This window comes from Dendrobates tinctorius, unplaced genomic scaffold (genome assembly GCF_039654945.1).
Source record: "Dendrobates tinctorius isolate UK_male_01 unplaced genomic scaffold, ASM3965494v1 ptg000016l, whole genome shotgun sequence".
Lineage (NCBI taxonomy): Eukaryota > Metazoa > Chordata > Amphibia > Anura > Dendrobatidae > Dendrobates > Dendrobates tinctorius.
In genome coordinates, this window is record NW_027361684.1 from 2,319,707 (window position 1) to 2,344,004 (window position 24,298).

Genomic DNA, 24,298 nt, shown 5'->3' on the forward strand with positions numbered 1-24,298 from the left:
CTCTTATGGTCAGTGGAGTCCTCTCTCTCTCCTGTAGAGTGTAAGCTCTTATGGTCAGTGGGGTCCTCTCTCTCCTGTAGAGTGTAAGCTCTTATGGTCAGTGGGGTCATCTTTCTCCTGTAGAGTGTAAGCTCTTATGGTCAGCGAGGTCCTCTCTCTCTCTTCTGTAGAGCGTAAGCTCTTATGGTCAGTGGGGTCCTCTCTCTTTCCTGTATAGTGTAAGCTCTTATGGTCAGCGAGGTCCTCTCTCTCTCTCCTGTAGAGTGTAAGCTCTTATGGTCAGTGGGGTACACTCTCTCTCCTGTAGAGTGTAAGCTCTTATGGTCAGTGGGGTCCTCTCTCTCTCTCCTGTATAGTATAAGCTCTTATGGTCAGTGGGGTCCTCTCTCTTTCCTGTATAGTGTAAGCTCTTATGGTCGGCGGGGTCCTCTCTCTCTCTCTCTCTTCTGTATAGTGTATGCTCTTATGGTCAGTGGGGTCCTCTCTCTCTTTCCTCTCCTCCACGTGTATTTTCCAAGTAATTTCAAGTCCTGGGAGCCTTACCCCTCCAATCTGATATTGATGACCCTTTCTAAAAATAGGTCATCAATAGCATATACCTAGACAACCCCTATAAATATATATCCCTGTAAGGCCCCATTCACATCATTTTTTTGTTACATTTAGTAAATTTAATGCATACACCAAAAAAGCGTGCACAATAAATATCTACATATGGATCCAGAAAATCACACAGAGGTTAAACAAGGGCTTTTTGGAAGTCACAAAAAGATGGAACATGCTCACAAGTCGTTTTGACATTTGCTATGCATTCCATTCTGTTCATTTCGTATAACTTTTTTTTACCGAGTCTTTAGGTGGGTTCTAAGCGGAATCCATCTGACAAACGATGGTTCGTGAAATTACCCTTAACCGTTAACTAATCACATGGGGTCCATTGGACCTCAAGCGGGTTTGTTTTTGTCATATCTCCACAAGTATGGAAGGTAGGCAACCGTCTGTTTCCAGTTCTAGCAAGTGATCAACTAGCTCAAAATATATAGGCATTGCAGCGGGCCAGTCATGTATAAACTAGAAATGTAAAACTAATCTACTTTATTTAAAAAAAAATATATATTTGTAAAGGAGTGTTGCTGCTAGTCCCAAACTACTTTAATTACGGGAAAAAGCTGTACAAAGGAGAGATTAAGTAAAACTCTCTCTGTATAGGAGATTTGTATATAGATACTGAGACTGTAAAACCCGATTGAAGTTTGGGCATACTATTTACCGCGTCTTCAAGAGCGGTTTCTGTGTCTTGTTGTTGTTTGTGTTTTTGTACATGTGCAATTTTCTTAGCGACTATAGTCCTTTTTTTATATATTTTTTTGAAATAAAGTAGATTAGTTTTATATTTCTAGTTTATACATGACTGGCCCGCTGCAATAACCGTCTGTTTCGGTAGCTTCCTAGCTCAGGCACCCCTCCCTCCTCAGTGCGTCGTGAAATGCGACGTCGACTACAGCGAGGTGCGAGCGACTAATTGTGTAAGTATGTTGGAGCGACTAACTGAAGGTTAAGGGTGATGCTGGCACAGTTATGCATCTCTCACAGCCTCTGTTCAACATATATGTTGGGAGATTTTCCTAGTTTGTATGTCAATTGTAATCTAGATGAGGCTAAGCTTCACTTAGACAACTATTGGATTTTTACTAATAATAAGCACCCAAATAGAAACCGTATGTAGGATAAAGACCAATTGGACTCATTCTGGAGGTAGTTTCATGCCCAATTGACTTGTACATTGTCTTATTATGTCAATCATACAAGTTCATGCATCTAATTGTATACAGAAATATTTTTCTCTCTAATTCATTTGGCATCCAAGAAAAGTGTGTATGGCAATGTGAATGAGGCCTCACGCTTGGTCCTACTCCAGTTCTCTATTTGCCCAAGAAAAAACTGGGTGGGGCGTGCATCACTCCTAATTCGTTTTAGTATTTTGCTGCATACATGTTGGAAGATTTGCTCAAAATTTTCAGACATACAAGATTAGTCTACTGAAAAAATGTTTCAAATTTTTTGTTTTCTGCTCCAATTCTTGCAAGAGCCATAACTTTTTTTTTATATTTCTGTCAATATAGCCATCTGAGGGCTTGTTGTTTGTGGGACAAGTTGAACTTTTGAATGACACCATTTATTTCATCATGTGATGTACTGAAAAGCAGGAAAAAATGTCTAAGTATGTGGAATTTGCAAACAAAGTGTGTTTGGGGGGTTATTTACCATGTTTACTAAGCGGTAAAACTGACTTGGCAGCATAATTCTTCAGGTCACTACAATTACGCAGATATCAAACATGCACTTTTTTATTTAAGTGGCGAAAAAAATCAGAAATTAGTAAAAACAAACAAACTCTTTTTCTTGTGTCGTCATTTTCCGAGACCCATAATGATTTCACTTTTCGGAATACGGGGCTCTGTGACAGCTAATTTTTTGCCCCAGAGCCGACCATTTAATTATACCTTTTTTGGTAGATATGGTGTTCTGATCTCCTCTTATTGCATTTTATCGCAATGTTGCAGCAGCCAAAAAATGTAATTCTGGGGTTATGATTTTTTTTTCTCGATACGCAGTTTACCGATCGGATTCATTTATTTTATATTTTGCTTAATCGGACATATACGAACGCAGCGATTCCAAATAATTGTATTTTTTTAATTGTTTTATTTTAATGAAGAAAAAGAAAGGCGATTTGAACTTGTGTTTTTTTTATTTTTCCATATTTTTAAAAACTTTTTTTTTTACAGTAGTGTATTAACACTGTTATGTATAGAGAAAATCACAATCTCCTTTCAACGCCAGCTACAGGCAGGTCTTCAAAGGAGACTCGTCATGACAAGCATGGAGGGTTCAGCAGACCTTGGCTGTCATTGCAACCAATCACTGGCCCATGATCACGTCACGGGTGCGCCAATGGGCATGTGGAATGACATGCCCCCTGCCAACACATGTTAAAGGCAGGTGAACAGCTGTTAAAGACATAAGATGGCTGATTAAATCTGCCATCATCTGCCAGGAAAGATGTGGGTGTGCAGACGACCCCCATGCCGGTCATTACAACTCCTGTGAATGACAGCCCATGGCCGGCGTTCATAGGAGATCGTGAATGATTTTTACTACACCTGGCAGGGCTGAATCCCTGCTATGTATAGCATAGACGATCGCAGCTTCAATTTTCCTAAGGGGACTACTGAAGCAAGTAAAAAGTGTGAACATTTTTTTTTACCTCTTCATGACCTTAGGCATTCCCAGTACGTCTTGATCGGCAGGTACTTACTAACATTAAACGTACTGGGTGCATCATGGCTAAACTGTGGCACCGCGACTGCTGTGGCAGAGATCGCATCTATGTGCCTGCATCATCTTAAAGCAGAGAACATATCGGCATCCAATTCTAAACAGCCAATCACAACGCTTTCAGTGTTACAGATCACATTGCCTAAAACACTGACGTCCAGTCTACGATTGGTGCTGTAAGAGCACCGATCATAGCCTGGTGCCTAGTAACCATGGAGTCACCAGAGCGAGCTCTGATTGGAACGATTGACGATGACGTCGATCGCACCAATCAGAGCACACATACGCGATCTGACCCCACAGTGACCGCTCTGCACTTCCCCCTTCCAGCGATGCAGCAGAGCAGTCACTGTACTGATCTGTCACGCTGTGCTGAGCTTTGTGGTGCCACAGAATTTTTGAAGCCTGTGCATCACTGCTGTTCATGCTCCTGCTACTTGTGAAGAAAGAAGAGTTCCTGATCCTTGCCTGATCTTTTCTAACCAACCCCAATCCCCCTCTACCCTCTTTTCCCCCTACTCCTCCCGACTCCCCCTTTCTGCCACTCTGATTACTGATCAGTAATTGATAGTTCGTTTTTTGCCAGTTTTAATCTTTTTCATGCATCCTGCAGCTGCTGAGCATTGATCAGTGATGCAAATCACGGATCTGCACTCGTACTTGCTGTTTTCCAGGACTTCTTTTTGTTCCTGCCTATTTTTTCTCCCCCTCCCCTTTGCACCACCCGTGTGCATGTCTCCTGCAGCTGCCGAGCATTGATCTGCGACTCCAATCACTGATCAGAACTCGAGCTAGCTGTTTTCCACTTTTTTCCCTAACTATTCTTTATTTCCTTCTCCCTTTGCACCACTCTGTGTGTGTGCCCTACAGCCGCTGAGCATCTTATTATAAGTACACCACTGATTAACACCCATGCTCTTTTTTGCAAGGACTTTTTTTCCTGTCTTTTTTTATCCACTTTTTGCACCACATCAGTGCATGTGTCTTTCAGATGTCGAGCGCTATTTGGTGACAAACATCACTGACAGGCCTCCGATTGTTTTGTTTCTTTTTGTGAAAAAGAATTGAGTCAAACATCATTTAGATTAGTTGATAGTAGTAGATAATGGACAGTAAAATTATACTTTAGTAATTGTCATCTACTACAGTATTTTTATTGAATTGAGTTAGGGTTCGTGTCAGAAAAAGAATCATATCCTTGCGTACTACAGCCATCATACACTGATCACTTGTTAGGCGTCAGGTTTCTGCGTCTGTTCTGCAGGAATCCAGACGCTTACATTCTACGGTCTCTTGCTGTTTATCTACCGCAGGGGAGATTGCCTTGCAGCAAATCTCTCCAGGGGCTAAGTCCCTCTGTCCTCCTACTGAGCATGGTCATGAGACGATTTCCCATTGGAGATCGGGAGTCATGTGGTCAGGTCCTGCTCCAGATCTCATTGGTCCATCTCGGAGATCTGGAAACTTCCGGAAGGTCCCGGCTGCTATAAAAAGCGCACGTGGCCATTCCGCCATGCGCTAATATAGTCTCTAGTTGCTACTGTGTGAATGATGATGGATGTATGATTCTGGTGAATGACTCATTTGAAACCCCTTCCCTCTGATATTACGTATGTGGACAGGGACTAAGCTTAGAGTCAGCGCCAGCGCGCCACTACTACATCATCCACAGTTGCTAGTGTCTGACATTGCGCTTGCGTACTAGCTTTGTCGTCTAGCGGCAGTGTCCTACGCCGTGCTGCAGCCCTCCTTGGCGTCTGCAGTTGCACGGTAGATCTAGATGGATGCAGTTCCGCTGTTTTTGTCTCTGCTCCTGTGACCAGATACCGTGTGTGCATTTACTCTGAGTACTGTGACTCCAACAGGCTCAGCCTTATTGTATTTGTCTTTGTTAGTACCTCTGTGACTTAACAGAGATTGCTCTGCGCACCTGGGTGATGTTTAACCCACGTGCGCATTTCCGCCATATGGCTTGCCTGCTACCACTTAGCAGCAGTCATATCATCTACTGCACGGTAGACCCCGAGCGGGAACACACTTTATTATTATTTTTATTTAGTGTGTTCCGCTGTTCCTAACATTATACTAGCGCCAGGGTCTGGCTAGTGATGGCAGAACAGCAGCAACTCTTACAGTATATTCGGCAGCTGGAGGGCTGGTTGGCTACCCTTGAGAGTGCTATCTCAGCTGCGAAATCCACTGAAGCTGCTGTACAGGCAATCGCAGACGCGGTTTCACGTATGTCCACGTCCTCCCACGCGCCGACAGTTACCCGACTCCCGTTGCCCAATAGATTTTCTGGCGATGGCGCCTCCAGTAGGGGTTTCGTCAGCCAGTGCTCTATCCAGCTGGAGTTACTGGCTGCGCGATTCCCTACGAAACGGGCCAAGGTGGGGTTTATTGTTTCCCTTCTGTCGGCCAAGGCGTTGGAGTGGGCTACGCCACTATGGGAGCGTGGTGACCCAGAGGTTCGGACCGCTGCTCAGTTTTTAGCAGCTTTTAAGTAGGTCTTCCTGGGACCACAGGTCACGCACGACACCTCTCTTCAGCTACTTGCTTTGACTCAGGGATCCCTCTCGGTTAGTCAGTATGCCGTTTGTTTTCGGACACTGGCTTGCGAGCTGGAGTGGTCTGACAAAGCCCTCATCCCTGTGTTTTGGAGAGGTTTGGCGGAGCATGTTAAGGATGCTCTCTCTACCAGAGAGATTCCTGCAAGCTTGGAAGAGCTGATTGCCATTTCCACACACATTGATCTCCGTTTTTCGGAGCGCGGCCTGGAGCGTGCTGAATCCAAACGGAAGGTTACCTCGGCTCCCAACTTTTTTGAGCCTCTGGAACCACCCGAGCCTGAGACTCCACTCCCAGAGCCCATGGAGGTTTCTTGCGCAGTTCTCGAGGCGCCTCCTGCACAAAACTCCATTTGCGGTTACCATTGTCAACACGCTGCTTCTCAGGACATCTGTGCCCCGCAATGGCCAAACCCTGTGCCGCCGGGCTAGACCTTTGTCCCTCCATGCCATCGGCAGAGGGTTCTCGCGTGGGCACACGCCTCCAGGAGGGGTGGTCACTGTGGCTACATGCAGACCACAAAACTCCTGGCGGGGTTGTATTGGAGGCCACACAGGGCTCGGGACGTTAAAAAGTATATTCGGGCCTGCGCCTTTTGTGCTCGGAATAGCTTCCTTAAACAGAGAGTGGAGACGCCAGCCGACACACTGCGGTGTTCCACATTAGCTTCTGCTCCTGGTGATTTTGCTGCCTCCGTTGTCTCCCACGCGTCCCTTCTCAAACCTGGCGACCTTGCCGCCTCTGATGCTTCCATGTGTCCCGGTTTTCCTTGTCACCTACCGGGACATCAGACTTGCCTTCGGACGGGTCTGAGGCCTATGCCCCTGATGGGCACAAGGTGGTGGATCGGAAGGCTCAGGGAGGAGGGGGCCCTAGGAGGGGGGTAATGTTAGGCGTCAGGTTTCTGCATCTGCTCTGCAGGAATCCAGACCCTTACATTCTGCGGTCTCTTGCTGTTTATCTACTGCAGAGGAGATTGCCTTGCAGCAAATCTCTCCAGGGGCTAAGTTCCTCTGTCCTCCTTCTGAGCATGTTCATGAGACGATTTCCCATTGGAAATCGGGAGTCATGTGGTCAGGTCCTGCTCCAGATCTCATTGGTCCATCTCGGAGATCTGGAAGCTTCCGGAAGGTCCCGGCTGCTATAAAAAGTGCGCATAGCCGTTCCGCCATGCGCTAGTATAGTCTCTAGTTACTACTGTGTGAATGATGATGGATGTATGATTTCTGGTGAATGACTCCTTTGAAACCCCTTCCGTCTGATATTATGCATGTGGACAGGGACTAAGCTTAGAGTCAGCGACAGCGCGCCACTACTACATCATCCACAGTTGCTAGCATCGGACATTGTGCTTGCGTACTAGCTTTGTCGTCTAGCGGTAATGTCCTACGCCGCACTGCAGTTGCATCCCTCCTTGACGTCCGCAGTTGCGACGCTGCACGCATGGTAGGTCTAGACGGACGCAGTTCCGCTGTCTTTGTCTCTGCTCCTGTGACCAGATACCGTTTGTGCATTTACTCTGAGTACTGTGACTCCAACAGGCTCAGCCTTATTGTATTTGTCTTTGTTGGCATCTCTGTGACTTTTCTCTGTGATTTATCTGCGCACCTGGGTGACGTTTAACCCACGTGCGCATTTCCACCATATTGCTTGCATGCCACCACTTAGCAGCATACATATCATCTACTGCACGGTGGACCCCGAGCGGCGAACGCACTTTATTATTATTTTTATTTAGTGCGTTCCGCCTTTCCTAACATCATTGACACACATCAGTAGTCAACTTCCGGTTGTTGGTTTTTTTTAACCCCTTCATGACCCAGCCTATTTTGACCTTAATGACCTGGCCACTTTTGCAATTCTGACCAGTGTCCCTTTATGAGGCAATAACTCAGGAACGCTTCAACGTATTTTAGCGATTCTGAGAATGCTTTTTCGTGACATATTGGGCTTCATGTTAGTGGTAAATTTAGGTCAATAATTTTTGCATTTATTTGTGAAAAAAATGGAAATTTGGCAAAAATGTTGGAAATTTTGCAATTTTCAAATTTTGAATTTTTATTCTGTTAAACCAGAGAGTTATCTTACACAAAATAGTTAATAAATAACATTTCCCACATGTCTACTTTACATTAGCACAATTTTGGAAACAACTTTTTTTTGTTAGGAAGTTGTAAGGGTTAAAAGTTGACCAGCGATTTCTCATTTTTACAACAAAATTTACAAACCATTTTTTTTTAGGGACTACCTCACATTTAAAGTCACTTTGAGGGGTCTATATGGCAGAAAATACCCAAAAGTGACACCATTCTAAAAACTGCACCCCTCAAGCTACTCAAAACTACATTCAAGAAGATTATTAACCCTTCAGGTACTTCACAGGAACTAAAGCAACTTGGAGGGAAAAAATGGACATTTTAATTTTTCCAACATAAATTTTCTTTTAGCATCAATTTTTTCATTTTCACATGGGTAATAGGATAAAGTGGATCCTAAATTTCTCCTGAGTACACAGATACCTCATATGTGGTCATAAACCACTGTTTGAGCGCACGGCAGGGCTCAGAAGGGAAGGAGCGCCATTTGACTTTTTGAATGGAAAATATGCATGAATATTTAGCGGTTGCCATGTCGCGTTTGGAGAGCCACTGTGCACCTAAACATTGGAGCTCCCCCACAAGTGACCCCATTTTGGAAACTAGACCCTCCAAGGAACTTATCTAGATGCATAGTGAGCACTTTGAACCCCCAGGTGCTTCACAAATTGATCCGTAAAAAAAAGTACTTTTTTTCACATAAATTTTATTTAGTCTCAGTTTTTTCATTTTCACATGGGCAACAGGATAAAATGGTTCCTAAAATGTGTTGGGTAATTTCTCCTGAGCACACCAATACCTCATATGTGATCATAAACCACTGTTTGGGCGCACAGCAAGGCCCAGAAGGGATGGAGCACCATTTGACTTTTTGATTGGAAAATTAGCTCCAATCGTTAGCGGACACCATGTCGGGTTTGGAGAGCCCCTGTGTGCCTAAACATTGGAACTCCCAACAAGTGACCCCATTTTGGAAACTAGACCCCCGAAGGAACTTATCTAGATGTGTGGTGAGCACTTTGTACTCCCATGTGCTTCACAGAAGTTTATAACGCAGAGCAGTGAAAATAAAAAATCATTTTTTTTTGCTCAAAAATGATTTTTTAGCCCGCTATTTTTTATTTTCACAATGGTAACAGGATAAATTGGACCCCAAAAGTTGTTGTCCAGTTTGTCATGAGTATGCTGGTACTCCATATGTGGGGGAAACCACTGTTTGGGCGCACGGCAGGGCTCAGAAGGGAAGGAGCGTCATTTGACTTTTTGAATGGAAAATTAGCTCCAATCGTTAGCGGACACCATGTCGTATTTGGAGAGCCCCTGTGTGCTTAAACTTTGGAGCTCCCCCACAAATAACCCCATTTTGGAAACTAGACCCCCTAAGGAACTTATCTAGATACATAGTGAGCACTTTGAACCCCCAGGTGCTTCACAGAAGATTATAACGCAGAGCCGTGAAAATAAAAAAAAAATTTTCCTCAAAAAATTATTTTTAGCCCACTATTTTTTATTTTCACAAGGGTAACAGGATAAATTTGGACCCCAAAAGTTGTTGTCCAGTTTGTCCTGAGTATGCTGGTACCCCATATGTGGGGGGGACCACTGTTTGGGCACACGTTGGGGCTCGGAAGGGAAGTAGTGACGTTTTGAAATGCCGACTTGATGGAATGGTCTGCGGGTGTCCTGTTACGTTTGCAGAGCCCCTGATGTACCTAAACAGTGGAAACCCCCCACAAGTGACCCCATTTTGGAAACTAGACCACCCAAGGAACTAATCTAGATTTGTGGTGAGCACTTTGAACCCCCAAGTGCTTCACAGAAGTTTATAAAGCAGAGCTGTGAAAATAAAAAAAAAAATTTTCCCTCAAAAAATGATTTTTAGCACCCAATTTTTTATTTTCCCAAGGGTAACAGGATAAATTTGGACCCCCAAATTTGTTGTGCAATTTTTCCTGAGTACGCTGATACCCGATATGTGGGGGGGACCACTGTTTGGGCGCACGTCAGGGCTTGAATTGGAGGGAGCACTGCTTAACTTTTTGAATGCAAAATTGCCTGGAATAAATGGTGGCGCCATGTCGCGTTTGGAGACCCTGTGATGTGCCTAAACAGTGGAAACCCCTCAATTCTATCTCCAACCCTAACCCCAACACACTCCTAACCCTAATCCCCACCCTAATCATAACCCTAACCACACCCCTAACCCCAACACACCCCTAACCCTAATCCCAACTCTAACCCTAACCACAAGCCTAACCGTAATCCCAACCCCAACCCACGCCAACCCTAATTCCAACCCTAACCGTAATTCCAACCCTAATTCTTAGCCTAACCCTAATTCCAACCCTAACCCTAGCTCTAACCCTAACCCTAGCCCTAGCCCTAATGGAAAAATAAAAATAAAAATATTTTCTTTATTTTATTTTATGTCCCTACCTATGGGGGTGATAAGGGGGGCAGTGATTTACTTTTTTTTATTTTGATCCCTGCGAAAGTGATCAAAATAAATTAATGAATCTGCAGGTCGCAGATTCCCGGCAGGCGCACTGCGCATGCGTCCGCCATTTTCCAAGATAGCGGCGCCCATCATCCGGGACGGCGGCAAACCGGGATGACCAGAAGGACTCAGGAGCCACTGTGCAGGGTGAGAGGGGGTGATCGGAGGGCGGGAGACCGGAGGGAAGGCGGGGGGAGCAGATTTTGACAGCGGCTGCCGATCAGTGCCGTCAGATGGTGGCGGCGGCCGATCAGCGCAGTCAGTCAGTTGGGGGGGGGTCGGTTCAGTGTCTCCAGCCATGCCCGATGCTATTTCAGAATCAGCCATGGCTGGATTTGTAATATTTCATCAAATTTCATTGATGAAATATTACAATCGCTCTGATTGGCAATTTCACTTTCAACAGCCAATCAGAGCGATCGTAGGCACATAACCCTCTGTGGTTAACTCTAAGGTGTCCTCTGTGTGCTGGTCGGGTGACCTTTCCGTGACCCCGGTCACCCGACCCACAGGGGGCAATCAATTCATGACGCCACATAGGCGTCATGGGTCGTTTTGGTATGACTTTTCATGACGCCTACGTGGCTTCAAAGGTCGTGAAGGGGTTAAAAAATAGAATAAAAAAAATTTAAATTAGGTATATTAAAAATATACAGTAGTAATCGTTGTTTACTACAGCATTTTTTACTGAATTGAGTTAGTATCAGCATGGAAAAAAGAATCATCCATACATCTGTCCTTCAGCCATCCAGCGCTGATCACTGACACATCAGTGATCAATCTCCCATCATGGCCTTTTTTTTTTTTTTAAGAATAAAGAAAAAATTTAGTTTAGGGACAGTAAAAAATATACTATAGTAATCGCCGTCTACTACAGTATTTTTTACTGCATTAAGTTATGGTTAGTGTCAGCATGGAATAAACAATCACATCCGTGCAACCGTCCTACAGGCATCGAGCGCTGATCAGCAACACATCACTGATCAACGTCTGGCTGTTTTTTGTTTTGTTTTGGGTTTTTTTGTGTGAAAAGAAAGTTAAAAAAACAAACTTATATTTGATAGGATTAGATTGTTTTATCTTCTAAATCAAAAAGTTTACACCAGGCACACACACACACACATCTGAATGAAATTTGGCACACATATAAACACATATTTGAAAAAATGTCGTGTCACTCGTCCCAAACCCAATATACAGCAGAGGAGGCATATGTTTATAGGTTTTCCTTGCCTCCAACACCTTCCTTTGTTGTTCCAACTCATACTCTTCCTCAAGTGATGCCAAACTGCCACATAAACACCTTAATACAGAAACGCAACCAGTGCCCACTGTTACTAACCCCATATGTACCTCACCCACTAAAAACTATGAGCAACAGATTCCTAATTTTGTGGCACAATTAGGAATCCAATTTGACACCACCAGCCTCACATGAATGGTCTTTTTCAAAATCTTTTTCTCTGAGGATTTTGTGAAACTCATGTCACCAAGACAAATTAGTACATCAAGCAATTTTTGTCACAAAACCACCCTTCGTCATTTTCTTAAATGGATCCCTGTAAATGCAGTAGAAATTATGATGTTTTGGGGCCTGGATCTTCACATGAGGTTAGTGAAGAAGCTAGAACTTCGGTAATATTGGAACGTTGACATTTTGTATAACACCACTGTGCCACATGGTCATAACTAGAGTTGAGCGACTTTTGGTTTTTTAGGGTCGAGTTTCGTTTCGTGAAACCCGACTTTTCCAAAAGTCGGGTCGAGCAAGATCGGCCGATTATAGTGAAAAGTCGGGGTCGTTCCGAAACACGAAACCCAATGTAAGTCAATGGGGAATAAAAGTCGGCAGTGAGAGGAGGACAGGAAACACACCAACAGTGCCCATTTGAATGCCAAAAGCATCAATTCTTCTTACTTAAGCTTGTCAACCTTAATTAACTTCATAATACAAGTTACGCACTGAAAAATGGGGGTTATTTGGCTAAAGTTGTGGGGGGGTAGGGCTGGCTCCAGGTTTTCATGTGCCCTGGGTGAAAGAGCGCCCCTTTAACACATACCACAACTCATCATGCTCCGATACGGCAGAGAAATAGCGGTATAGTACAATGAAAAATACTTCACTTTTTACATCTCATGACGAGGCCCATCTATTTCTCCATACAGAATCATTGGTCCCATATAATGTTTGAAACAGTATATGATGAGCTCCACATAATGCTACAGTGTATTTTGGTCCCCATGGATGAAGCTCCACTGTCTTATCGGCCCAAATAATGCTCCAAACATAATGGGCCCCATTTCTAATGCTCTAGTGTATAATGGGCCCTGTAAATGCTGCTCCAGTGTCTGATGTCCACCTTTGGAATGTTCCAGTGTATGGTGGGCCCCATCTATCATTCTCCAGAGTATAGTGCTCCCCAAAAATTGCTGTCCCAACATTGAAAACAATCAAATAAGTCTCCTCGCTAGGGAATCCCTGTACTAGTCTGGACTCCTCGTCGTCCCCATTTTCCATCTCACTACACAGTATTTCAACCTTGCAAGTGCTGTGATCCTGAGCAAGCAGGGGGGGCCCACTCGTTGGCGACGGCATTGGCACAGGGCCCCTGATAGTACGGTGGTGTGTCTGATGGCGGGTGGGCCGAACCTGCACTTTCATCTGCAGCTTTCTCTTTGTCACCGTGTAAGATGGAACTGTATATGGGAAGGGTAACCTGAGTTTCATCAGGGTCAGATTCAGGCCGTGTAGCGTGTGAGGGGAATGTAGTGGTCTGGGTCAATGTACCAGCAGATTCATCGAGCAGTGGTTGGGCATCAGTGCACTTGTGTCGCCCCCAGGAGTACGGTCGCCACAGTGGCATTACCTTCCTCCTAGGGAGTGTGATGTCATGCTTGGGAGCAACGAAGGATCTCTCTAGCAGGTTAACTGATTGGGCGGCGTTATTCCCACGAGTCATGACCCTCCAAACAGCGTTCATGAAGGCAAAGTGTTTGTTTTACGTGGGCAGTATGGTTGCAAAGCTGAACCTTAAAGGAATGTCCAGAAGGGCACCACCAGGAGTGGAGCCTACGGTTAAATTCGACTCCACCTGGGAAACCTCAACCATGCCAGCTACAGAACAGATGCACACATTGCAAGCTTAATACCGTTAACGAACGAGACTCCGTCATGCCCCGCGGTCCGAGTCCGGCTTACTAGAGGGACACGTGAGGCTCTGGCACATGAGATTGGCCAATAACTGGTGTGTCATGCCCTTACATGTCCGTGGCTGCATGTGCGCTACACTGAAAAGGCCAGCGTTTGTCGCTTACAGGTGCAGATAACCCGCTGAACAACGTTAGTGATGGGGATCACGGATTACAATTATTACCCGCGAACGATGATTTCCCAGTAAGTGCAGGTAAACTGCAGTTCCGGAATTAGGCCTAACCGTCATTCCTGAAAAAATGAAAAACTTACGTGTGCAAACCACAGGTGCTGTAGCTTGCTTAACAGCTCGCCAGCCGTTCTCACGCCCAGTATGGATTACACGTGATTGCACAAAGGTGAGAAAGGGTACCGTATCCCCGGATAACATGTATGGATAGCGTACACATTCAAAATATATGTCTATACATCAGGAGGCAGGCTCAGACGGTGTTAGGCCCAGTATGGCTTGCACGTGATTGCACAAAGGTGAGAAAGGGTACCGTATCCCCGGATAACATGTATGGGTAGCGTACACATTCAAAATATTTGTCTATACATCAGGAGGCAGGCTCAGACGGTGTTAGGCCCAGTATGGCTTGCACATGATTGCACAAAGGACAAAGGTGAGAAAGGGTACCGTATCCCCGGATAACATGTATGGATAGCGTACACATTCAAAATATATGTCTATACATCAGGAGGCAGGCTCAGACGGTGTTAGGCCCAGTATGGCTTGCACGTGATTGCACAAAGGTGAGAAAGGGTACCGTATCCCCGGATAACATGTATGGATAGCGTACACATTCAAAATATATGTCTATACATCAGAAGGCAGGCTCAGACGGTGTTAGGCCCAGTATGGATTGCACGTGATTGCACAAAGGTGAGAAAGGGTACCGTATCCCCGGATAACATGTATGGATAGCGTACACATTCAAAATATATGTCTATACATCAGGAGGCAGGCTCAGACGGTGTTAGGCCCAGTATGGCTTGCACGTGATTGCACAAAGGTGAGAAAGGGTACCGTATCCCCGGATAACATGTATGGATAGCGTACACATTCAAAATATATGTCTATACATCAGGAGGCAGGCTCAGACGGTGTTAGGCCCAGTATGGCTTGCACGTGATTGCACAAAGGTGAGAAAGGGTACCGTATCCCCGGATAACATGTATGGATAGCGTACACATTCAAAATATATGTCTATACATCAGGAGGCAGGCTCAGACGGTGTCAGGCACAGTATGGATTTGACGGCCCAGACTACACAGCGGAGGAGCAGGGAGAGGTAAAGATTGCAAATGCTGGGGCCCTGCCCAAGCAAGAGGGGCCCACTCGTGGGCGTCGGTACTGGCACTGGGCCCCTCATAGTACGGCGGTGTGTCTGACGGCGGGTGTGCACCACCACCGTCAGAGACACTTGATTGCACTATGAGGGACCCTGTGCCAGTGCCCGCGCCCAAGAGTCGGCCTACCCACCTGTCCAGGGCAACGGCACTCGCACGGTGTCGTGCGCTAGGTGGTGACCCCGGCCATGGGGGGGAGGCAGCACAGTTAGGGAGTTTTAGAAAGTGGCATATGTTGATGTTGGACATTCAGCTGATGCAAAAGGCGAAATAGGTCAAGTCCCAGGAAGAGGTGGACCAAAGCAAGCCATTTTTCTGTCACCCTATGTGTCATCAGGGGAAGGTGGGACAAAATCCTTGGAAACCCATGCATGGTTCATTTTAATGAAGGTTAGATCATCCACATTTTGGGTTGACAGACGGGTCCTTTTTTCTGTCAGGATTGATCCAGCTGCACTGAAGACTCTTTCCGATAGCACACTTGCAGCTGGGCAAGCGAGCTCCTGTAAGGCATATTGTGCCAATTCAGGCCAGGTGTCCAGTTTAGCGGCCCAATAGTCAAAGGGGAATGACCTGTGTGGGAGAACATCGATATGGGAGGAAAAGTAGTTTGTAACCATAGTTGACAACTGCTGTCTCCTGTCACTTTCCATCGATGCAGTATTACCAGTTGTGTGAGCGGTACTTGAAAAATCAGTCCACAACAATGTCATGAAACCCCTGTCTCCAACGCCACTTCTGCTGTGTGCACCATGAACACCTCTGCCAAGCTGCCCCCGGCCCGTACGGCTCGTGTGAGAACCATCACCGCTGCTGTGTGCTGGGAATGCCTCAAGCAACCGATTTACCAGAGTTGCTTGTTTATTAGCCAATATTAGGTCAAGGTTCTCCTGTGGCATGATGTTTTGTAATTTGCCTTTATAGCGTGGATCCAGGATGCTGGCCAGCCAGTAGTCATCATCGTTCATCATTTTGGCAATGCGGGGGTCCCTTTTTAGGATCTGCAAGGCATAATCTGACATGTGGGCCAATGTTCCCGGTGTCAATGATGCACTGCGAGTGCTGGTTGAAGGAGCACTTTCTGGCAAATCCACATCCCTCCAGTCACGCACAAACCCTGTACCAGACCTTGCCACACCAACATTTTCACTTGCCCCACGAGATGCATCCTCCTCCCCTAAGTAATCATCCCCATCATCATCCTCCTCCTCTTCTTCCTCCACCTCGTCCAGGAGAGGTCCCTGAGCAGACAATGGCTGAATGTCATCAAGGATTCCCTCCTCCTCTTCCTCCTCATCAACATTGGCTGCAGACGCCTGCTCCTTAAGGTGCGTCAAAGTTTGCATGAGCAGACGCATAAGTGGGATGCTCATGCTTAGGATGGCGTCGTCTGCGCTTACCAGCCGTGTGCATTCCTCGAAACACTGAAGGACTTTACAGAGGTCTTTCAACTTCGACCACTGCACACCTGTCAACTCCATGTCTGCTCTCAAAGTGCCTGGCCGTGTATCCTCCCACAAATGCATTATGGCCTGCCTCTGCTCGCACAGCCGCTCCACCATGTGCAGGGTGGAGTTCCACCTTGTTGCAATGTCGATGAGGCGGTGGTTGGGAAGGTGGAGCAATCGCTGCAGCTTCTGCATACGAACGGAGTGTACAGGCGACCGGCGGATGTGCGCGCACAGTCTTCGCACCTTCTGGAGCAGGGCTGTTAACTCCGGATAATTCTTGAGGAAGCACTGCACCACCAGGTTCAAGGTGTGAGCCAAGCAAGGTATGTGGCTGAGTTTTGAAAGGGCTATGGCTGCCACAAAATTACGGCCGTTATCACTAACTACCTTGCCTGCCTCAAGATGTACACTGCCCAGCCATGACTCAGTTTGTCGCTTCAAGTACTCGGCCAGCACCTCGGCGGTGTCTGTCGCCCAAACACATCATCTGCAACACAGCCTGCTGACGCTTTCCACTAGCTGCTCGATAGGGGGACACCTCGTGTGCAACAGTGGCAGCTGCAGATGGAGTGCTCGTACGACTGCGCTCTGTGGACGAGCTTTCGCTTCTGGAGGAGGAGGAGGAGGGTCGAACGCCTACAGCCAACTGTTTCCTATACTGTGGGCTAGGCAGCACTGTCCCACCACCGCTGTCCCCTGTGGACCCTGCATCCACCACATTAACCCAGTGCGCAGTGATGGACACGTAACGGCCCTGGCCATGCCGACTGGACCATGCATCAGTTGTGAGGTGCACCTTTCCACTCACTGACTGCTTGAGTGCATGGACAATGCGGTCTTTTACATGATGGTGGAGGGCTGGGATGGCTTTGCGAGAGAATAAGTGGCGACTGGGTAGGTCATAGCGTGGTACTGCATAGGCCATGAGTTCGCGGAAAGCTGCGCTTTCCACCAACAGATAGGGCATCATCTCAAACGAGATTAGTTTGGCAATGTGGGCGTTCAAACCCAGTGTACGCGGATGAGAGACTGAGTACTTTCTTGACCTACTCATAGTGTCTGAGAGGGTGAGCTGGACTTGAGAGCTGCATATGGTGGAAGTAGCGGTGGACAGGGTGGACTGAGAGAGGGTTGATGATGGTGATGGAGTTGGTGTTCTTTCTGATGGCCTAGATTCAGTATTTCGTTGATATAACAGTGGGATTCCCTGACTGCTGTGGCCTTGCAACGACACCTCAACATTTGCTGCTGTGCTAACCGGTGGGCTTACAGTGGGGGAAACAATGTAGCGTTGCTGACTACCTTCTTTGTGATCAGTTGCATATGTGGCACTTGAGGTTTGGTGTTGTGTCCACGCTTGCAAGTGCATGCTGGTTAAATGTCTAAGCATGCAACTGGTATTCAAATTTTTCAGATTTTTCCCTCGGCTAAAGGTCTTTGTGCACTTCTTACAGATAACCTTGGCCTGATCATGAGGATTTTGTTCAAAAAAGTGCCACACTGCACTCTTCCTACTTTGGCAGACATTTTGCGGCCTAGCACGCTGTGATCTTTTGACCCTCTGGACAAGCTGTCCAGCAACTCTTTTGATGTTTGGAACCTGTCTTTGGAGTGCTCCGGGCCTGCCAGATAACAGCTGTTGTGATGTCGATGTCTGCTGTGGATGCTCCTCATCTGAGCTATTGGAAGCAGCACCCTCTTCCCTCAATGGATGCCAATCTGGGTCAACAACTGGGTCATCCATCACCTCCTCTTCTATGTCATGTGCACCTTCCTCTGTGTCACCGTGTATAGTGGTATAGTGTGCGGGAAGGGGCACCTGAGTCTCATCAGGGTCAGAATCTGGCTCTGTACACTGCGAGGACAATGTAGTGCTCTGAGTGAATGTACCAGCAGAATCATCTATCAGCGGCTGTGCATCAGTGCACTCCATGTCAGATTCATCTTGGCCTGGGTAATTCACCATTTCACTTGATAATCCAGGCATGGTATGTGAAAACAGCTCCATGGAGTAATCAGTAGTATGGCCTGCAATCTTGGTTGGGGTGAAGGACACAAGGAAAGGTGTGGTTCATGAACATGAGCCTCCAATGACGACTCAGTGCTTTCATTTTTTACAACTTCAGAAGAGGAGGCGATAGAGCTGGAGGCTGAGTCAGCAATGTAAGACAAAACTTTTTCCTGAAGCTCTGGCTTTAAAAGCGGTTTGCCAACTCCTAGAAAACTAAGCCTTCGAGGTCTTGTGGAGCCAGACGATGACGCAGGCTCAACACCTCCTGCATTCAGTCCTATTTTGCTTTTGCCGCTACCATCAGATCCACCACCAACACCATCATTACCAGGTGCCAACCCCCGCCCAATTCCACGGCCTCTTCCACCAGCCTTCCTCATTTTTGGTAGAAATGTAGACAAAATCCAACAAACTATATAGTAATGTAAAACAAGGTACAAGGTGTCTATAGGACAGGGGAGATTTTGAATTTCTGCAGACACTAGTGGACACTGGACACTTTTGGATTGTGTGAGGCCCACTGAATATCAGAGCGCTATGTCACAGGCTCGATGGCACAGGTGTGAAAAAAGTGACTACAGGATAAGGGAGATTTTGAATTTCTGCAGACACTAGTGGACACTGGACACTTTTGGATTGTGTGAGGCCCACTGAATATCAGAGCGCTATGTCACAGGCTCGATGGCACAGGTGTGAAAAAAGTGACTACAGGATCACAGAGATTTTGAATTTCTGCACACACTAGTGGACACTGGACACTTTTGGATTGTGTGAGGCCCACTGAATATCAGAGCGCTATGTCACAGGCAGAAATTGGCTAGTGTATCACAAACTACAAGGTGTATGTAGAATTGGGCAGAATAGGAATCTCCCTAGAGTGTAGGTCTGTAAGAACGGAACAAGTCCTCCACTTATCCTTCCACAGTGACACACAGATAGCTTCACTGTGGCCGTGATAACAGCCGTTACACGGTACTGAGAGGAGCGTGCACGTACACGGCTGTCCGGTGTATGTAAAATTGTCAAGCTCCGTGTTTAAGTATACGGACTGACACACGCTGTCTCTCTATAGTTTTGAATGTGATCAAACAGCAAATATATTTAACTGTTTGAAAGCTAGACAAAACTAGTAGGTGCAGGTCTGTAAGAACGGAACATGTCCTCGACTTATTCTCACAGAGTGACACACAGATAGCTTCACTGTGGCTGTGATAACAGCCGTTACACGGTACTGTGTGAGGAGCGTACACCGCTGTATGGTGTGAAAAAATGCACGCTCAGTACCTCAGCAGGACAAAAAAAAAAAATTGGGATTGCTTTTAAAAAAGCAGTTTGCAGAGCAGTGGGTAAACAGCAATGCAGCTGTCAGGAAGCCTTAGAAGGCAGCCTAACAACCAACACCGCTGATCCACCACAATATAGCCTCCCCTTGCACTGCACACACAGTGACTGGTGTGTTGTACAGGCAAAATCGCTAGCAGCAGAAGCAGTTTTTTTTTTCTTCTTCCCTGCCTAACGCTATCCCTAAAGAATCAGCAGCAGCAACCTCTCCCTATGCTAAGATCGGCAGAAGTAAGATGGCGGTCGGCGTGCATGCCCTTTTATAACCCGTGACGCCCACCAAAGCAAGCCAATCACTTGCATGCCCTTCTGAAAGATGGTGGTGACCCCTGCCTATGTCATCACGTTGCCCACAGTGTCTGTGGATATTGATTGGCTGAAAAAGAGCGCAAAACAAACTTTTGAAACGGGACTTTGGCGCGTAAGTCGCCGACCTCGTGGCCGACCTCATCCTAGGGTCGGGTTTCGTTTCATGAAACCCGACTTTGCCAAAAGTCGTCGACTTTTGAAAATTTTCGACCCGTTTCGCTCAACTCTAGTCATAACCCATAAACGTTTTGAGACCCTCTCCAAATGTTTGCATTACAATTATAATGCACAGTGTTCTCCCTGAGATGAGCCCAACTTTGACTGACTTTTCAAAGTTTGGCCAGTCATTGATCACTTCTGCAACAAGTTTGTTGAGGTGTATGTGACGACAGAGCACTTAATCTTAATTATCCAGACATAAATTCAATAATCCAGGAGGCATTAACTTATCTTTATGTTGACTCTTTTTGGAGGTTGAATTAATATTTGCAAATTTGTGAATGGCTGTTATTTTCCTTTTATATCAGCTCCTAGAGTTTATTGTACTGTTATCTTTTCAAAATAGGGACGCAAGGTCACTGAACAATGATGTTTACCCATTTCCCCTTGACCTGTGGATGATGGCTTGAAGGACAGCAGTTGTGAACTATTTAAAGGAGATATGCCTCTATAACACGGCATCCAAGAGATCCAAAGAACCAGAGACTCTTTACAAAATCACAGACAGGAACACTACAGGATAGCTGCCACATCATGGCTCCATCACAAGGGACACGGATTTGACATTCTACAGGATGCAGCTTGAGAAAGCTAGGAATGGACCTACCGGTCACCTGACTTCATGGAGATGTTTGGAAAAGCCAGGTTGTGACCCTCTGGTGACCTGGCCTTGTACCTCAATGGACTGTCAGCTTCCTAAGCTTGGTGAAACCGGGTGTATGTGTCCAAATCTGCGCTGCTGATAAAGATGGATGGCAGACAATATTCTTCAAATCTTTATTTCAAAACATGTTATATACTCATTGCTTTTCGAGGTCAGGGAGGACCCTTTTCCTCAGGACAAAACCTTACAAACCTTATAAATTTCTTGAATGTGTTTTTTGGGGTATTTTCTGTCATATAGACCTCTCAAAGTCACTTCAAATGTGATGTGGTCCCTAGAAAAAGTTTTTGTAAATTTTGTTGGGAAATGAGAAATCCCTGGTCAAATTTTAACCCTTACAATTTTCCTAAAAAAACAAAATTGTCGCAAAATTTGTGCTGATGTAAAGTGGACATGTGGGAAATGTTATTTATAACTACTTTGTGTGACATCTATCCGAAATAAAGGCATAAGAATTCAAAGTTTGATAACTGCAAAATTTTAAACAAATTTTCACTTTTTTCACAAATAAATGCAAGTCATATTGAAGAAATGTTATCACTATCGTGAAGTACAATATATCATGAAAAAAACAGTCTCAGAATCAGAGGGATCTGTTGAAGCCTTCCAGAGTTATTACCTCATAAAGTGACAGTGGTCAGAATTGTAAAATTTGGCTGGTCATGAAGGTGAAAGCAGCCTTGAGGGGTAAAGTAGTTAAAGACAGGGAAAAAAAAAAAACCTCAAAAACAAAAAGTTCAACTCATACCCATTTTGCCCCATTAAAAATAAAGCAATGAAAAAATACACATTCAGCATTCAGAAATGTCCGACCTATCAAAATATAAAGTAAATTAATCAAATGAGTAAACGGCTTAACAAGAAAAAATAAAATAATCAAAACATGAGAATTCGTTTTTTCGCCGCTGCCAACACTGTATCTACCCCAAAATGGTATCAATAAAAACGTCTGCTCAGGTCACAAAAAATAAGCCCTCACTCAGCCCTAGATCCTAAAAAATGAAAAATAAAAAAAGTTATGGCTCTTAGAAGAAGGTGAGGAAAAAAACGAAAGCACAAAAGAGGAAGGTCACAGGTTATGAAGGGGTTAAATAAAGGGCAAATTAAAAAAAAAAAAATAATAAGACATACATGAAAGGTGGAAACACAATAATGTATAGCGGTCCATAGTTTATAGAAAGGTAAAACACAGAGTAAAATATTAGATAACTTCACAGCTTGTTTTACTGTTCATCCTGTACATGAAACTAAAGATGGGTGAGATAGGAAAGTGATCAATGTAAATTATGAATAACCACAGCCATGGTGCAGATATTCAAGATTATTAAACAGATTCTCAATAAAATCCATTTGAGAAACAAACAAAAAAAAAAAAAAAATCAGAATTTTTTAAATGAGATTTTTTTTTCACACTTAAAATGATCTAGGAGAAACAAATATTATACACCGATGTCGGTTTGAGAAATATATTTCTTCACTGCCCCATATCTAGGTAATAGTGCTATAATTATAGGTCACCACCTTTGTAACTGATAACTGTTTCAACTTGTCTTATTTATTACCGGAACGACAATGATTAATATTAATGATGGTGAAATCTCTACAAGGTTATGATCAGTTTTCCTTGATGAGTGATGCAATCTTATTCTTTTTTCCCACATTGCAACATATCTAAAAACATTATGGAGCAACACGTTATATCTAAAAAATGTCTACTGATATCTCTTATTGCCAAGTTTTTCTTAATACAAACTTTTAACCTAGATGTGAAAGTTGTTCCGAGTCCCAATTAAATGCTACAACTTCTCACTGGTGCATTTATAATGAATACTTGACATTAAAGCCATAAGGTCATCTATCTAACTGGAAATATAACAAATGGAAAGAAAGGAGACTAAATGGCAATCCACCAGTTATACAGCCATTAGGTAGCCTGTCAAAAAACTTCAAATTTACCTTTGCAAGCAAAAGCATAATGGAGAAATATTTTAACATTTAGAAGAAGACAGATGAGTATTAAATCATAGTTTTTATAAGCAGAGCTCATGTAATAGACACTAAATGGAGTGTAAGATTGCAGAAATATTGTAATCCAGGCCGGTTCAACAGATGCAACTTATGGCGTCTGTAGGAAAATGCCTTTTCCTTTATATCTAGGTATAAATGTGTAAAGAAACGGAACCAAAAGATGGCTACACGTGAGATATTTATCTGCAGACCATTGTAGAATGGGAGCCGCAGACATCTTAGTAGAGCTCACCAAGTGTAGCTTCTTCTGCAGAAGAAATGTGTCACCCATACGATTGGCTTAAGTCTATAACTACATCACATCATATTCTGGTCTCAGTGGCCAAAACGTTAAGGAAATATCAAAACTTTAGACGTAAGACTTTTACTTTTTTTTTTTTTAAATTGCACGCAAGAAATAGTAATGTGTCCTTACCTTAACACTCCCACCATCGTTGGCAAATGTGTGAAGAAGGTGCAAAAATCCCACAAGAATGCCCCAAACGCAGGTCATATTGGTGCGCAGTTAAGCCTTGGATGATAATGTACAGCTGCAGGAGTCTATTATAATGCACATGGTGTTAAAAAGTCTCATAAAAAACAATGATATAAAAGCCACCAGTAATTGTAAGAAATTTCTAATTAGTGGCTGATAATGGAGCAGCTGCTGGATGAACCTTGTAGATTTGTGTAATTTCCTTTCTTTTGAAACATTATGTACGGAGATAAATGACTAAACTGTTTCTAAAAGTTTTTTCAGAAGTTTTCTACTACGACATTATTAGATTCATAAGAGGCTTCATCATGGTCTTGGTAATTCAGGGCTGAAAGAAGGGAAGGAGCAGTAATCCAAACTCTGTATTGAAACTTTCTTCACAGCGTCCAAGGAAGCATGTGTGTTAAATCTGATACAGGGCTTGGCAGTAAAGGCAGACAAACCTTGGCTCCTTTCCCATTCTGAGACTTAGCATATCACAATAGCCAATAGCCTTTCAGCATTCTCCTAAATGACATCCTGCTGATGTCTATTATATCAGACCAAGATACCCGAAATAGAGATCCCTGGATGAGCTGCGCACAATGACTCAGACTAGCAGTTTCCAATTATTTTTATTACTTTTTACACACCGGTAAAGGGATTATAACGATATGATCATGTAACAACTGAAATATAAAAAAAAAAAAATACATGTACAGTTCTGAAAAAATAATAATTTAGGACCCTAACGAAACAGCGATTCTAGCAAGACAGT

General features: G+C 44.6%; 1 protein-coding gene across 1 annotated transcript in view; it reads right to left on the reverse strand.

Moving 5' to 3' along the window:
- VEGFD (vascular endothelial growth factor D) overlaps window positions 1–23,938 on the reverse strand; it is a 110,887-nt gene extending 86,949 nt beyond the window's left edge. Inside the window, exon 1 of the mRNA XM_073565254.1 lies at window positions 23,482–23,938. Within this exon, the coding sequence (XP_073421355.1) occupies window positions 23,482–23,559 (78 nt within the window). The 5' untranslated portion in view covers window positions 23,560–23,938. The remainder of the gene's footprint in view (window positions 1–23,481) is intronic.
- Between the last annotated feature and the right edge of the window lie 360 nt (window positions 23,939–24,298).